The sequence below is a fragment of the Oryx dammah genome, unplaced genomic scaffold (genome assembly GCF_014754425.2).
Source record: "Oryx dammah isolate SB20612 unplaced genomic scaffold, SCBI_Odam_1.1 HiC_scaffold_26, whole genome shotgun sequence".
Lineage (NCBI taxonomy): Eukaryota > Metazoa > Chordata > Mammalia > Artiodactyla > Bovidae > Oryx > Oryx dammah.
In genome coordinates this window covers 86,457,300-86,473,803 of record NW_024070210.1, presented here as the reverse complement: position 1 = coordinate 86,473,803, position 16,504 = coordinate 86,457,300, and the positions used below count along the sequence as shown (strand labels likewise).

General features: G+C 38.6%; 1 protein-coding gene and 1 pseudogene across 1 annotated transcript; both read left to right on the top strand.

The window, feature by feature from the left end:
- Positions 1-5,013: 5,013 nt before the first annotated feature.
- On the top strand, positions 5,014-6,235 carry LOC120853745 (annotated as a pseudogene).
- Positions 6,236-8,881: 2,646 nt separating this feature from the next.
- On the top strand, positions 8,882-14,068 carry LOC120852517 (uncharacterized protein C15orf61 homolog). The gene is made up of 2 exons (XM_040225797.1): positions 8,882-9,285; positions 13,842-14,068. Exons 1-2 carry the CDS (start codon positions 8,940-8,942, stop codon positions 13,967-13,969), a joined length of 474 nt encoding a protein of 157 aa, XP_040081731.1. The 5' UTR covers positions 8,882-8,939; the 3' UTR covers positions 13,970-14,068.
- Positions 14,069-16,504: the final 2,436 nt, after the last annotated feature.

The following is a 16,504-nucleotide window of genomic DNA, read 5'->3' as shown; positions in this document are numbered from 1 at the left end:
AAACTGACAAATCATAAATCAGTGGTAGACTATGGTATTTCTATAATAAAATGATTCAAGGGCCCTTTAAATGGAGAGCCCCCTCAGGGCATCTCAGTATTTGTTTATAGATCATTAACTACTTGACAGTGAGTCTGGAGAGGGGGCATAAAGACTCACAGCTAAAGTGCTGAGTCACTGTCGGTTGAAGATCAGCAATAAAGCCAAAATATCTTAGGAATGTGATATGAAAATCTGATTTCTACTACAAAAATGCTCTATGCTATTCATGATTAAATCTGTTAGTAGGACGAAGCTCACTTTACGAAGCTGAGACTAATATGGGTTTTATGACAAAGTGAATTTACTGGGTCATGTTTTCAAATGCTTCCCCAAACACTGACTACATATCATAAAGATTTTAACATTGAAAACATGCCCATAAAGTAGACTGTGTTATCTACCAGCATAAATCATACTTGGTTTCAAAAAGTCACAAATATGTCTTCTTGCTACTAGATTCTGGCATCCACAGGACAGGAGAATAGCATAGAAACGTTTCCTAATGAGAAGCTTACTGAAAGCTGAGTGATCAGAATTTTGATTCATGTTTCTTGTGTATGATCTTAGATAAGTTTCTTTCCTAGTCTGCAGCTTAATTTCTCCAAATACCAAACTTAAAATTAAAACCACTGACCCTGAATACTATGTATTCACTTTACCCACTTTCAAACCACCGCCCCCCCTTATTCAACAAATAAGAGTGCCTACCATATGCCAAGTTACTAGGTTCTGTGGGCACAACCGTTAACAAAACACACAAAACCCTCTGGCCTTATAAAGTTTACATTCCAGTGGGGTGGGGGAGGCAGGGAGAACTTGAAAGTAGCTTAGACATAGATACTTTTGGAAGAGATCCCTGTACCCACTTTGTTCACAATAAAATGTCTGACCAGAGTAATTCTTGTCACTCTTTGTAATAGCAGCCCCGGCTGCCAGCCAACTCCTTGGAGGCTTTCAGAACATCAATCAATTCCACAGAAGGACTCAAAAAGATCTAGAAAAAATATGGCAGTTCTTTCCTTTCCTAATGACTCCTGCCATAACTCAATACCTCCAAGAGAATGATTTTGCATAAAACCAATGTATATTGTCCTTCCCAGGGAAGACACAACCATATAGGAATAGAGCAGCAAGCACCGCTTGCCACTGATAGAAATGGGAAAAATGAATGAGCATCCTTCCTGTTGTAGAGATAACTTATGCACTTCCTCTGGTGCTGAGCTCGGCTTAGAGGGCACTGAACTGTTAGGCAAATTTGGTTCCTAGGAGACTCAGGACGGTGGCTCTTTGGAGTACGTTTTTAAATTCCACAGCATGCTGGAATATGAACTGGGGCAGCAGCAATTCCATGGTCCTCCTTTTCTTAAACCAAAAGTCCTAAAGCTTCAAACTGGAAACTGTAAATGAAATTCTAATAGGAAATATTTCTATTCCTTTTAAATAATTCCTTTATCTTTTACCAACATGTTAACATATGCAATTAATATCTTGCTTTTAATTCTCCTTCTGAGAATAGCAGTGAATTAAAATCTACATGCCTACCCTACTTTCTTTTAAATCACATTATGAGCGCGCACACACACAGAAATATAGTGATCAGGATCTCACAGTATGGTGGTAAAAACAATACAAGGATAAAGATTCTACATATGTATGAGGTCACGCTTGGCTCATGTTCACTATATATGGTTTCTGTACATATTTGTTAATAAATACTAATAGGATGTGTTAATAAGTAATATATTACAGAACTCATTGTTTTCAAGCTTTTTATTGAAGTATAACATACATGCAGAAAAGGGCACACATCATACGTGTTTAGTAGTTCACAAACTGAATATACCCATTTAACAAGAATCAGATCAAGAAAGAGGATAATCCATAGGTTCATCAACTATAACAAATGTATTACTCTGCGGCTAGTGGTGGTAGTTTAGTCAATAAGTCATGTCCAACTCTTGTAATCCCATGAACTGTAGCCTGCCAGGCTCCTCTGTCCATGGGATTCTTCAGGCAAGAATACTGGAGTGGGTTGCCATTTCCTTCTCTAGGGGATCTTCCCAACCCAGGGATCAAACCCAGGTATCCTACATTGCAGATTCTTTACCAACTGAGCTAACAGGGAAGCCCATTTACTCTGATGGGGGATGCTAATAATGCGGAAGGCTACACATGTGAAGTGAAGTGAAGTCGCTCAGTCGTATCCGACTCTTTGTGACCCCATAGACTGCAGCCTGCCAGGCTCCTCTGTCCATGGGACTTTCCAGGCAATAGTACTGGAGTGGATTGCCATTTCCTTCTCCAGGGGATCTTCCCAACCCAGGGCTCGAACCCGGGTCTCCAGCATTGTAGACAGACACTTTACCATCTGAGCCACCAGGGAATTTATGAGAAAGATCTGTATCTTCCTCTTAATTTTGTAGTGAGTCTAACTAAAACCACTCTTAAAAAATTGTCTTAAAAAAAGAACTATAAAAATCAAAGAATGTTTTTCAAAAGACAGAATTTAATTCCAGTCCCCCAGAAGTCACCTCATACTCCTTGTGGTAATTGTCTCTGCCAACCTGTAGTGATCACTTCTCTGTCTTCTAACAGAACAGATGAGTTTAGGCCCATTTTATACTTCATAGAAATGAAATAAAACAGTGAATACTTTGACACCTGACTTCTTTCACTATTCCCTATGTTTGTGAGATTCATGTGCGCTGTGTGTGATTGTAGGTCATTCTTGTTGCTGTGTAGTAGTCTATCATGTGAATGTGCCATAATTTGTTATCTGCTCTACTACTGATACGAATTTGAGTACTTTCCTGGTTGAGTGCCACAAATATAAATAGTGCTGCTATGAATATTCTAGTATATGTCTTTTGAAGAACATATGCACACAACTTCTGTTGGGAATTGCCATAGACTCTTTGTGACCCCCATAAACAGTTTTGAAAACGTTGAAGCCCTAATACCCAATGTGATGGTATTTGGAGATAAGTCCTCATGTGTGAAGAGGGGATAAAGGTTATATGAAATCATAAAGGTGTGACCCTATAATAGGCCTGGTACCCTAACTGGAAAAGAGTCAGACACAGAGTTAGCTCTGCCTACCATGGGAGGATTTACAGCAAGAGGGAAACATAAGCCAAGAGGAGAACTCTCACAGGGAACCCAACTGGCTGGCACCTGATCCTGGACTTCCCAGTCCCCAGAACTGGGAGAAATAAATTTATTGTTGGCTAAATCTAGTCTGTGATGCTAAAGCTGAAACTCCAGTACTTTGGCCACTTCATGTGAAGAGTTGACTCATTGGAAAAGACTCTGATGCTGGGAGGGATTGGGGGCAGGAGGAGAAGGGGACAACAGAGGATGAGATGGCTGGATGGCACCACTGACTCGATGGACATGAGTCTGAGTGAACTCTGGGAGTTGGTGATGGACAGGGAGGCAAAGAGTCAGACACAACTGAGCGACTGAACTGAACTGAACTGAAATCTAGTCGGTGGTATTTTGTTATGGCAGCCTCAGCACACCACCTAGGAGTGGTATTGCTGGGTCATAAGGTATGCATTTATTTAGCTTTAATCAGTAAACTGCCAAAAAAAAATTCCAAAGTGGTTGCCAACCATGTATAAAACTTCTAACTGCTGCATATCCTTAGTACTTTCTATCTTTTCTACCTTAGCCCACTTCAGTGGGTGTGTAATATTTAAGGTAATATATATTTAATAGTTCCGTTTCTTATATGATTAGAGAAACTAAGCACTTTTTTTACATTATTGAACATCTAGATGTTCCTCTTTGGGAAGGGTCCATGAAATATTTTGGCCAGCTTTCTATTAGATTGTCTTTTTAAAATGATTTGTTCTAGATACCAAATGCTTTGTCAGATATATGTAATGCAAATACTTCTCTCACTCTTTTGATTACCTTTTTATTTATTCTCAATAATGCCTTTTAATGAACAGAAATTCTTAATTTTAATATATTCCAAACTATCAACTTTGTAGAACTTATTTTTAACATGTTCTGAACATTTGCAATGTCATAAGTGCCTTTAAAACAAAACCAAAACAAAATCCGTTCTTTCCAGGAGCGACATGATACACCCATGCACATGTTAAAAGCTATACAAGGCAGCACTATTTATAGATATTTTTAAAGGGTTCTGTCTAAGAGATAGGTCATCTCTCCATACTTTGTGGAAAACTAAATATTTGTGCATTTAATGCACTTAATTACTGGACACTAAGCAATGTTTTTAAACACTGACTTAGGCTTTTGAATAACAACTTCTAAGTCCCTTTGGGGGCACTTGAAGAATTAGAATAGAAAATTCATTGCTATGAAGAATTAGAACAGAAAAGAAAATCAAGCATCTGATCTGAATTGTAGTTTTTTGAGAGATTATCTTATTTCAATTATGGAAGGAGTACTATATAAAGTTAGAAAAGATATCTAGATGTCATATTCTTCAGCTCTGCATCTTTAGGCTGGGGTAATATTTCATTAAAACACTCTTGAAAACCTAGGTGTGGTATACCATCTATCAGAAATCTTTGGACAAACTTCCTATCTTACAATAGAAAAGAGAGATAATCAAAGAGCCTTGGATCAGAGAAACCTTTAACACTGATGAGGTTTTTCCAGGAGAGCATCTTCCAACAGAAATCCTTCAGCTCCCTAGCTGTTTTACAAGCTTCCATGAGACAATGCAGTGCTACCTAGGTAAACTTCTGGTTCTCTTTATCGGTGGTTTTTACCTTATATACTACAGAACGTAGGATTTCTCAGACTGAATTCAGAGGTTCCCCAAATGTTTGATTCAAATTTTATTTTTTTTAATAGATTTTTATATTGTCAAAAGGGAGATGTCCAATTTTTTTTAACATATTACAAACTCCCCATGCATTAATTTGAGGTTAAGCCATCTCAGCATAGATCTCAAAATTCATCTCCAGTTGTCATCTTTAGTTGAAGCACATGCCCAAGATTTCACGGTGAATCACTTAAAAACCACTCTTACTTATATCTACTTCTCCCAAGAGATCAGGATTTTCTTGATAGTAAACAATCAAAACCAAGGAGTAAGAAATAAACTGTTATTTTTAAAAAAGAAAAAAAGAAACTATCCTCAGGCTACTATAACTGCAACTGTTAGCCATAGCCCCCAACTTCAAAAAAAATTGAGCATAAAACAGCAGGGTCAAGAGCACATTGGCAGTGGGCCAGCCATGGCATCCCAACCATACTAATTCCTGTTGGTCTTACCTGTGTCTCTGCCAGCCAGGCTCCCTTGATTCCTTCCCATTTCTAAGCTTGGTTCTGCAGACTTCCTATTTATTATTTTAGCTATCCAACTGCCTTCCAATAAATTCTTTTTCTGCTAAAAGCAAAACAAAACAAAGTAAAAACCCAGGACAATAACAAACTGCTAAGTCACGTCAGTCGTGTCCGACTCTGTGCGACCCCATAGACGGCAGCCCGTCAGGCTCCCCCGATCCCTGGGATTCTCCAGGCAAGAACACTGGAGTGGGTTGCCATTTCCTTCTCCAATGCATGAAAGTGAAAAGTGAAAGTGAAGTCGCTCAGTCGTGTCCAACTCTTATCGACCCCATGGACTGCAGCCTACCAGGCTCCTCCTTCCATGGGATTTTCCAGGCAAGAGTACTGGAATGGGGTGCCATTGCCTTCTCCGAACAACAAACTAGTCTCATTTTTAAAATTTACCTTTAATATTAAAATTTTGCACTTAATAAATGTTTAGTAATAAAACACAAGTTTTCATCTACTTTATAGGTTGGGGTTCTATGACAGATTTTGTTTCAAAAGGAACTCCATCTTTTTAAAATTTAATTTGAACTCCTGTAATGGTTACTGCCTTGAAAGCATTGCCACATGTATGCAGCCGCTTAGCCTCAGCATCCGGAGCTCCTGGAAGGAAGTTAGAATTAAACAAATACCACTCTCTCTGTAAGCTTCGGCCTTCAAGAATCAGTCACCTCAAGATCTCAACGTCTGACATCAGTTTCAAGACAAGTGTTTCTAATCATCTTTTCATTGCCTTTGGTGCTGCCTATTGTTGAAGCAGTAGAAACTAGAGATACAACAGCTCTCTTGTCAGGTGTGGTTCTCAGCATTACAGGGATCTGTGCTTGTTTGGTGGGGGGGTGTATATGCACAAACAAGAAATGGACAGGTATGACTTTAAAGGGCCTCCTGAATCAAGCCTTACCCTGAAGACCTTTGTGCTATTGAGGTTCAGAACTGAGCTTTGGTGTCTGAAAGTTCCCAAGAAAGAGCAAACTGGGTAGTTTCACATTCTTGGTTATTGACTGAACAAATCAATATAACGGAAAAATTGATACATTTGAACAATTCGTATACTGAACAAATTGATAATATTGTGTTAAATGGAAAACAAAATGTTTTCTTCACAACAAATAATGCACTGAAAAACATCATCTATAGTTTGCATTTGCTAGTTAGAAAGGTCAAAGAAATGAGATGGCTGAAATTTGTGTAATATTTCAGTTTCAGAATTCTCAATAGGAAGGAAGCTCTTGCTCAAAATCGTAGGAAACTGTTACTGCTCAGTTATAATCAGTACCTCCTCTATCACTAAGGAGTCTTTTCTCCATTATTTTTATTGGATTTTTGTTACCTCCCAAGTTAATATTGTACCTAGATATTAAATACAGTTGGTTAAAAATTAAAACTTATCTTTTGTGGGGGAAAAAGTTTAGAGAACATATTCAATGTATTTAACACTGAAATGGGGAAGAGATTTAATGTTTAACAAAGACAAAAATATCTCTATATGAACTGAGCAACATCTCCATGGTGAGAAGTACTATATTAAATATAAACCCATTATGTAAAAAGCATTAAAAATCATGGTGCTGAATTTTAAAATGTTAAATATAAACCCATTATTTAAAAAAGTTTAAAACGTTTACTTTGAAATCATAGTATTGAATGCTGCTAAGTCACTTCAGTCGTGTCCGACTGTGTGCAACCCCATAGACGGCAGCCCACCAGGCTCCCCCGTCCCTGGGATTCTCCAGGCAAGAACACTGGAGTGGGTTGCCATTTCCTTCTCCAATGCATGAAAGTGAAAAGTGAAAGTGAAGTCGCTCAGTCCTGTCTGACCCTCAGCAACCCCATGGACTGCAGCCTCCCAGATTCTTGTCTTAGCCTCCTTCCAACCATTTCTGTGCAAATCTAACTATATTGTGCCTCCCCATAAAATCTTTTAAAAACTTTTATCTAACAGGGAATCCTATAAAGGTAAGGTTTAAATTATTTGCTTGACTACAAGGCCTCTGAAATTACTTATCCTACAAGGTTTGGTACATGGTTGTGGGTGCTCAATCCTTGTTTGTTGAAGGAATCAATAACAACTGGAGAATTTAAGAGTCGTCACACTATCCTCCACTCCTCTTGAGTTTTCAGCAATAATATTAACAGCAGTGGTTATATGGTGCTTACATATAATTATCTCATTTAACATCCAGCACTTTCCAGACACATTTTGTATGGTTTTTTCCCCAAACATGAATTTAAGACATGTAAGAGGAAATGCCTCTCTAGAAAATAGATGTTGTACAAGTTCTTACCCCAAGAAGCTGCAAAACTTGAGAAAAAGTTTTCCTAAAGAGGTTTGCAGCAATGAAATTAAAAGACGCTTACTCCTTGGAAGGAAAGTTATGACCAACCTAGATAGCATATTCAAAAGCAGAGACATTACTTTGCCAACAAAGGTCCATCTAGTCAAGGCTATGGTTTTTCCTGTGGTCATGTATGGATGTGAGAGTTGGACTGTGAAGAAAGCTGAGCGCTGAAGAATTGATGCTTTTGAACCGTGGTGTTGGAGAAGACTCTTGAGAGTCCCTTGGACTGCAAGGAGATCCAACCAGTCCATTCTAAAGGAGATCAGTCCTGTGTGTTCATTGGAAGGAATGATGCTAAAGCTGAAACTCCAGTACTTTGGCCACCTCATGCAAAGAGTTGACTCATTGGAAAAGACTTTGATGCTGGGAGGGATTGGGGGCAGGAGAAGAAGAGGACGACAGAGGATGAGATGGCTGGATGGCATCACTGACTCGATGGACGTGAATCTGAGTGAACTCCGGGAGTTAGTGATGGACAGGGAGGCCTGGTGTGCTGCGATTCATGGGGTCGCAAAGAGTCGGCACTACTGAGCGACTGAACTGAACTGACTGAAAACTAAGACTCCCAGTCTGGCCGTTTTCCAGGCTCTGAAGGAGATGGTGGTGCACCCTACATGGAGAGATTTAAGGCTTTCTAAAAAAAAAAAAAAAATTTTTTTTTTCTGTTGAAATATCTGGGGCTTATTTTAAAAAACACGAAAGAGGGAACCTGAATGGAAAAGTGCTCCCCGAGTTTACTAGCCAATGCAAATCTCGGGACTTGGATTTAACTCACTTCCCTGCGGACAACTTCTTCAAATGTTTCCTCACCACCACCAATGAAGGATTTCTTCAGTCCACGACTTGGAAAAGAGACGCCGGCTTGAGTTCTGCCACTCCATTGTTTTAAAGCTTAATGTTCCTCATACCTGAACTAATAAAACTCACGAACCTCCCCTCACTCCCTCCCTAGGGTTATTAACCACTTTAGAGAGGTCTTTGGTGACGATTTAACTACCTCAGCTAGCTCACTCCACCCGGCCCTCCTCTCTGCTCCACTCTCTCCCCCGGAAGCCGCGGGACCTTTGTGCGCACGCGCCGCCGCGCCCCGGGGGCTCTCGCTCACTTGCGCAGCGCCCGTTGGGCGTCCCGCTGCCACCCTTGGGGAGCGGGCGCGCGCGCGCCCCTTCGGCTCCGCCCCCAGGGGCGCGCGCCCGTAAGGCGGCCGAGGGGCGGGGGACGCGGGCGAGGCCGGTCATGGAGGCCCTTCGGAGGGCCCACGAGGCTGTGCTTCGTCTGCTGCTGTGCCGGCCCTGGGCCACGGGCGCCGCCTCCCGCCCGAAGCCCCGAGCCTCGGAGGTGCTGACGCGGCACCTGCTGCAGCGGCGCCTGCCTCACTGGACCTCCTTCTGCGTGCCCTACAGCGCCGTCCGGAACGACCAGTTCGGCCTCTCGCACTTCAACTGGCCCGTGCAGGGCGCCAACTACCACGTCCTGCGCACCGGCTGCTTCCCCTTCATCAAGTACCACTGCTCCAAGGCTCCCTGGCAGGACTTGGCCGGGCAGGACCGGTTCTTCACGGCGCTCAAGGTCGTCAACCTCGGTGAGTGGCCCCGGGCCGGTGAAACACGTCCCGCCGCCGACTGCCCCGCTGTTTGCAAAGCACGCTGACGTTCTGCCTCCGAGGCCGCGACCCCGTCCCGAGATCGGACCGCGCCGGCGCGGGGTTACTTACCCTGCCCCGGCCCCGCGCAGGCTCGCCCGGGCGCACGCGCTCGCCACGCTTCGCCCAATGCTGGGGCGTTTCCCAGACTCTGCCTCCGCGTCCCACCCACTCTGCAGCTTTGCAGGACTGACCCTGGTCCTGGGCTTCTGTATTCCCCGCCCAGCAGGTGCTTGTCAGAGCTAAGTTGTTGCTCGTGAATGGTACCCCGGAAAGTGGGGCTTATTGACAGGCCTGTACAGTGGGACCCCTCTGCATCCGCTCCCAGTGAGAGGGCATTTTATTCTTACTTCCAGCCACTCGTTAACTAGAAAGAGCCTTCCACTGGGCAGTAAGAAGGAGGGTGTAGAGCGCTGAAAATGGCTCTGAAGTTTTTATAAAATGCCTGATTATATGGTAGGATTCATTCTCATGAACATCACTTTGTGGGTGCTTTCAAGAGTATAAAATCGGAAACTACTTTTTTAAGTTTCTTTGTTCTCTTTACGTGAAGTCCCAGCAAGTTCGTTGTACTAAAACCACCGAAGGTTTTCACCGGTGGTATTGGCTTCTTCAGATACTAGGCCTAAAAGATATTTAGAAGATTGCCTCTTTAATACTGGTATGTTTTCATGGGAGTATTCCAAGTCAGAGTATTTACTCTTGCTGAATGTTTTATCTTTCGGTTAATGACAGAAGAGGCGTGAACATTGACGTGGGTGCATCTTTCATGTTTTATAGGTAAATGAAAAATAGGCCTCAGGATGTTTGAACCTATTAATAACTGATAATCAAATGAATCCATATTTCAGTAATTCAGAATCTAGATGTGCAAGCTAACTTACATTACCCAACCAGTTTTTTGACCCAGAATTAAAGCTGAACACGCGGCCACACTTTTACTATATAGTCTTGACAGTTTCTTAAATTTAAATACATTAGGTGTATTTTTGCTTATAATTGCTCACATATGTAAATCAGGGGGCCTGGAGCCATTGCTCCAACTAGTACTGTCCTGAGTTCATCCCATTAAGGAGAAGATTATTTAGGCGATGTGTAATCTTTTAAAAGTATGCCTTATTATTTGGCTGATGAACCATATAGAGCATGCCCACTAATTTTGAGGTTGATGTAAAGAAGTTGAAGAGTGTAGTGATTTAGAAAATTCAATCCAAAATTATTTGGAGAGACTAGAGGGATGACTAGATTCAGGAAGAATACGTTTGTTTTGTTGAATAGCATCTTCAGAAACAGAAAAAAGTCATTCTTCCTTAATGTACAGTTAATACACTTTAATAGGTTAGGAAAAGCATAACTGGAGAGTTGTTGGTAAACTATGTTCCCAATGCCTTTTTCTAAAAAAGTTTTCACCATTTAAGAGCACCTTACTGATTAGGGCCTAATCTTTTTAGGTAGAAAGAAATCTAAAGAAAACAGGATGCCCAGAAGATGCTCACATAGAAAAGTAGTGAAAGTAGTAAAATCTTTTGAATAAAGAAACAACAGCTGTAGTTTTTTTTTTTTTTAATGTGTGTGGAAGAGAAAGCGTAATAGTGATTTAATGGTCTTTATGATCTCTTTAAAATTCTAAAAATTCTGTTTAAAAGAGAATAAGAATTTTAAACTGAAAGGAAAACTTTCTGCTCAGGTATTTGCTTTAATACAAATTGGCTTATACTAATAAAAGGAGGTTTTTTTTTCTGGACTTTATTCACCAATTTGGTAATGTTTATTTTGTAATATTGTCTTAGGGGAAGAAAGTAGATAATAGAATTCTTTCTTATTCTGTGTTGTACTGTTGCGCCTCTGGATCATCAAGTACGTATTCTGTTTAAAAATACTTAGGATTTTATTCCTCCTCTTCCCTTTCAAATTAGTAATTATCAAAATAATTCATTTTTCCATTTTGTAAATAATAAAGATTTCTCTTTTACCCATTTGTTCCCTTTATTGCCTGCCTTCCTTTCAATGGAAGCGACATTTTACTGATGGTTTATCAGTCTGGGTATCCTGCTGGGAAGTAGATTGAGATTTAAGAAAATCAACTTACCATTGGAATGAATGGGTAATTGGAGACTTGCTACAAAGTTCTAATTTTTTTTAAGTGCTTAATTTGACAGTGGTTTACCTACTGTTCAGCTGACTCAAAATGAATTATTATGCAAAGAACTGGGTTTCACATTCATTTTGATGTTATGATATGTTTCAGACAGTCTAGAAAAAAATTGATTTTTCATCAAACCTTATAGTTTTTATAGCATATGTGCTATAAAGAAAATTATGGGTTTTTTTAACTGTGTTAATTATGTATGTGGCTAATCTTCACATTTAGTGTATTAGCCTGACTGCATTAAATAAGTAGACTGCAGGATAAAAAAAAATAAGAGAATTTCTGACTCCCATATCACATCTCAACCCCCTATCAAACAGCATTAACAGTACCTAGTTGTTTCTTAGTAAGAGCTAATGTAGTTATTAGTAATCCTTGGTCAGTCCTCCATTTTAGCTGAAAAAATACTGACCATTTGTGTGATTTTTTTTAAAAAAAATCAGTATTTTACAGGAAACTGATAAATACTGTAAAAACAAACAAAATTTTCAGTGTCACCAGCTATTTCTTAACTGAATGTCCTTATCATTGGTTTAAAAGTCATATTTTATTTATTTTACTATCAATATATTTGGTAGTGAGTAAAGTTGCTCAGTCTGTCCGACTCTTTGCGACCCCATGGACTGTAGCCTACCAGGCTCCTCCCTCCATGGGATTCTCCAGGCAAGAGTACTGGAGTGGGTTGCCATTTAAAATTAGTAATTATTTCTAGAACCTGTTTTTCTCTCCATTGATTTTCACCTTTTGAAGTTGTGATAACATATATTAAAGTGTATTTTTTATTTCAACTGCTCCCTCTTCACTCACTTCTACCTGTCTTATTCTTCACTCACTTCTGCCTGTCTTACTCTTGTTCTCTTGTCCACTCGCCCATTCTACACCCCCACTTGCCCTTTTTTTTTTTTTGGTTGAATGATTAATAAATAGCTTTATGATGCTAGTTTTTGCGGCTTTTTTGTGACATTCCCTTGAGGCTTTCAGAGATTTGCAGGGAGGTATTCACAAGGCAAAGAAGGCAATATTCTGTGAAAGGTTTCACAGGAGTTCCAGGAAACCCTGTGATTGTAAAAAACTGTGACCCAGTATACTCCTAAAAATAGAGAGGTGCCAGTCTGAATGGGGTTTTTTGCCTTTTCTCATTGCCAACTAGTGATGCTTCCCCTAATTAATCTTTGGCATCACAGTGGCTGGAATGCAGCTTCAGGGAATAAGCACAAAGTAGTCCAGTGAACTTACACAATCAAAAAAGAGCATAACACAGCAAAGATACTCTTGCAGAAAAAATAAGAAAAAAATTTAGCAATATGATTAGTTCTGAGCATGTGTTGATTTCCCTAGTAACTAGAAAGTGATTTTCCAAATTACCGCTCTTCTTTTAAACTGACATTTTCTGTCCATTTCTGTCCTATGTATGTTCCACTCATACACAGGAACAGTAAAATTAATATTTGTGGAAAGCATACAATATTTTTATCGATTTCATGTGCCTTTGGTTTTATACATATGTTTTTAATGTTATTAGTAGTCATTGATTTTAAATAAGTGCCTTACAAAAAATAGGAATTACAAAAAATAGGAATTGTGAAAGTTTGGGGGTTTTTTTGTCCAGCTTCCTCTCATGGGCCTATGAGGGCTTAATGCAATCTCTGACTAGTATATGTTTAGTTTCATGTATCACAAATGGCAGCTTATCACAAATGGAAATATTTCAAAGAAGAAATATATTCTTGGAGTCTACTATTAACCTATTTCAAGTAGGTTGAAACAAGATTTTCAAATCAGTTGTAAAACTATGAATAGGATTCTTTCTTTCTCATGCTTGTTATTATACCAAAATCTTCCTTAGAATTAGGTTTTGCCTTTGATTTTGAAGACAGCTTTTTGACCTAGTTTCTTTTAAATTGTACAAAAATTATTTTAGCCATCAGTATTACTGTCCAACTTATAGCACAATAAAGATGACCTAGTAATTTAAGCTCAAGGCCAATAATGAAGCTCTCTACAACAAAATAAATTAATATTTTCTGTTTGCTTATTTGTGAAAAGACTATAGAATTACTTCATAATTACTCAGAGGTAATGAATTAATGTTTGTAAAGTACTTGAAGTAGTTTACACCAGTCTTATCTATAGTTTTAAAAATCTCTAGGCTCACACAATTGTTACTGTGTTTCACAATCATAGCTGAAATTGACCTCTTAGGTAGAGTCAGTGTTCACTCATATTTTTATAACTTTATAATTTATTGATGTTGCTAAAGAGTGCTATGTGATTTATACTATGACAAATATGAGTACATGATTAATAAATGTTTATTTCACAAATAACATATTCATTTGTTTTTTAGGTATTCCAACTTTATTATATGGACTTGGCTCCTGGTTATTTGCTAGAGTCACAGAGACTGTGCACACCAGTTATGGACCAATAACAGTTTATTTTCTAAATAAAGAAGATGAAGGTGCCATGTACTGAAAGTGTGTGTTGAAGCACGTAAATATCAGTAGATTATTTTTTCGTGTGTATGTGCAATATTTATTTTTGATCCTTTAAAATAAAACTTTGCAAACACCTTTTTCTTCCTACAGTGTCTGGTTCTTTAAGATGAATCATTGCCCTCAAGAGGCAAAGCTTTTCATACATTGTGATATATTGTGTACTCTGTTTAGCCAATGGGAACCACAAACACATAACATTATACCAATTTTTTCCTATAACTAGGTTGAACTAGAGATAAAAAATGATTGTAATTTATAGATTCTGTAGTTATATATCAACTCTTTGGAAATATAGATACCCACACAAAGAAGGAAGGAGAAAAAAGTCTTTAACATTGGGAAAAGTAGAGAATTTTAGAATATATGATGGAGATAAGATAACATCATTGGCAAATCAAAAATTGATAAGAATTCTAATTGCAATCTGAAATTTAAACCATTCAACTGGCAGGATTTTAAATGGAAATGTGTTAAAAGCCCTTGTGCCATTTTCCTGTACAAGAGGTGTGGGTGGAATGTTGACCTTTCCTATTACCTAAAGAATCCAGTACCACACTAATTTTTTTAATGTGATAACAACTCCATTTAATGCAAATGCAGCAAAATAGATGAAATTAAGACTTATTAAAAGTTAAAATAGCATGCTGATAAAGCTGTAAGAACAATTAAGATCTAGGAAGACACAGAAAAAATAAATTTGGTAACTGCCATGGGAAGTGGGCTGAAATTTTGAAGACCTGATGGCAGTTTTGTGTTAGAATTTTATTAAGTTAATTGCATTTTTGAAAACAAAGTCATTAAAAAAAATTTTATCCTTGGGGGTAGTTACAAAATACCCAGACGAATGGTAAATTTCAGAAATTTGGAGTAATTTAGGGAGAACTAAGTAGAACTATTTAATTTCTAAACCAATGGGTGTTTAAGATTTATGATCTCTCCCATAATTACAAACATGCATTATATATCATTTTATGTTAATGTGTTGCTGATGCTCTGCAATGTTTACACATTTTTGTAGCAAAATATTTTATAAAATTCAATCTAGCCAACATTTGGGTGCGTGCTTCTAACAAATCAGGGAAAGTGAGTGGCAGTAACTGAGGTGAAGGTACCAGGATAATGGAAGAAACACAAACTGGCTTTGTTAAAGGTAGTCATTGTAAATGAGCTACAGAGAGTGAACTCTTCTTCAAATATATGTAGTGTTCACTTGTCTAAAAGCAATTCTAAATAAAGCCTTAATCAAAGAAGTACTTATAGTCCAGAAGAATATACTTGACGCTAGTTAAATGAATGGCTTACACAAAGGAGATAGTGTTACATTAAGCTTCATTAATAATAAAACTGACTATTAGCATTTTGCAAGGAAGGCTAGAACTGATTTCCTCTGTAATGGGAAAAGTTAAATAACTATAGCTCAAGTTTTAAGTCAAATACTGGTCATTCATTGCTGCTGGTCTTGTCAATACTTGCTGTAAAGGTTTGGTCTCCACACAAGGCTGATAAAATGGTTTTTAATTACTAGACTATAAATACAGCTTTTCAGTAAAGTTGCACTTCTTTTCACACTGGCCTGTTTGATTTCTGATAATTTGTACTGCTGACTCTGCTTACCTGTTTTTCAATAGCTACGATCACAGTGACTTCTTGTCCATATGGTGATAGGTAAGTCTCCTTGGAGAACATCTTTGACAAACTACCCTATTGATCTCTGTAATTCTCTGCTGTTTGCAGCACTAAATAGAGCCTTGATTTCTTGCCTGATGTGCTCACTGTGTAACAATTAAGCAAATGTAATATTTTCTTGTATTACATGAAAATCAATAGACCTCTTGCTCTCATGGAGTTGATCATGGTGAAGGATGAACTCAGCAATGGCTAAGGGCATGGTTCAAATATTTAAAATATCATTCCTTGGATTTATGAAGCCTTATAGTGAACCATTTAGTCTGAAAAATGCTGCTCATTGAACAGCAATGGTTTTAAGTTTTTTCTTTGAAGTTGGATATTACATCAAAGTATTGTGGCCTAAAAGGGATAAAATATAAATGCTGGAAGTCAGGAGACTGATTCTATTTTTAGTAATAGTGCTGTCTGTCTTTTTGACTTCAGGCTAATAACTCCTCCTTTGTGTCTTAGTTTTTTCTACCTGTAATCTCAGAAGGGCAAAATAAGAAACCTTTCTACCTTAAAAGTGTATCTTGATTGTGCTCGTAAGCAAATGTCAGTTTTATTTCAGAAACGCTGGTTTTGTAATCCTCATTCTTGTTTTCCATTTATGTTTAAAAGGCTTCATCAGTAAAAGGATTTTTAAAATAAGGTGAGAGGAAAGGAGAAGGAGACACATTGAAGGCAGTTTGCGTGAGCCTGTCTGCACGTGCTGGCTATGCCTGAGATGGCAAGCAGGGTTCAAGTGGACTCTGCCCTCCTGGATAGCAGTTTTCTTAGGAGGAATTGTGGAAACATAGACAGCTTTTCTGCATCTACTTCTTTAACGGGATTTTAGTCATTA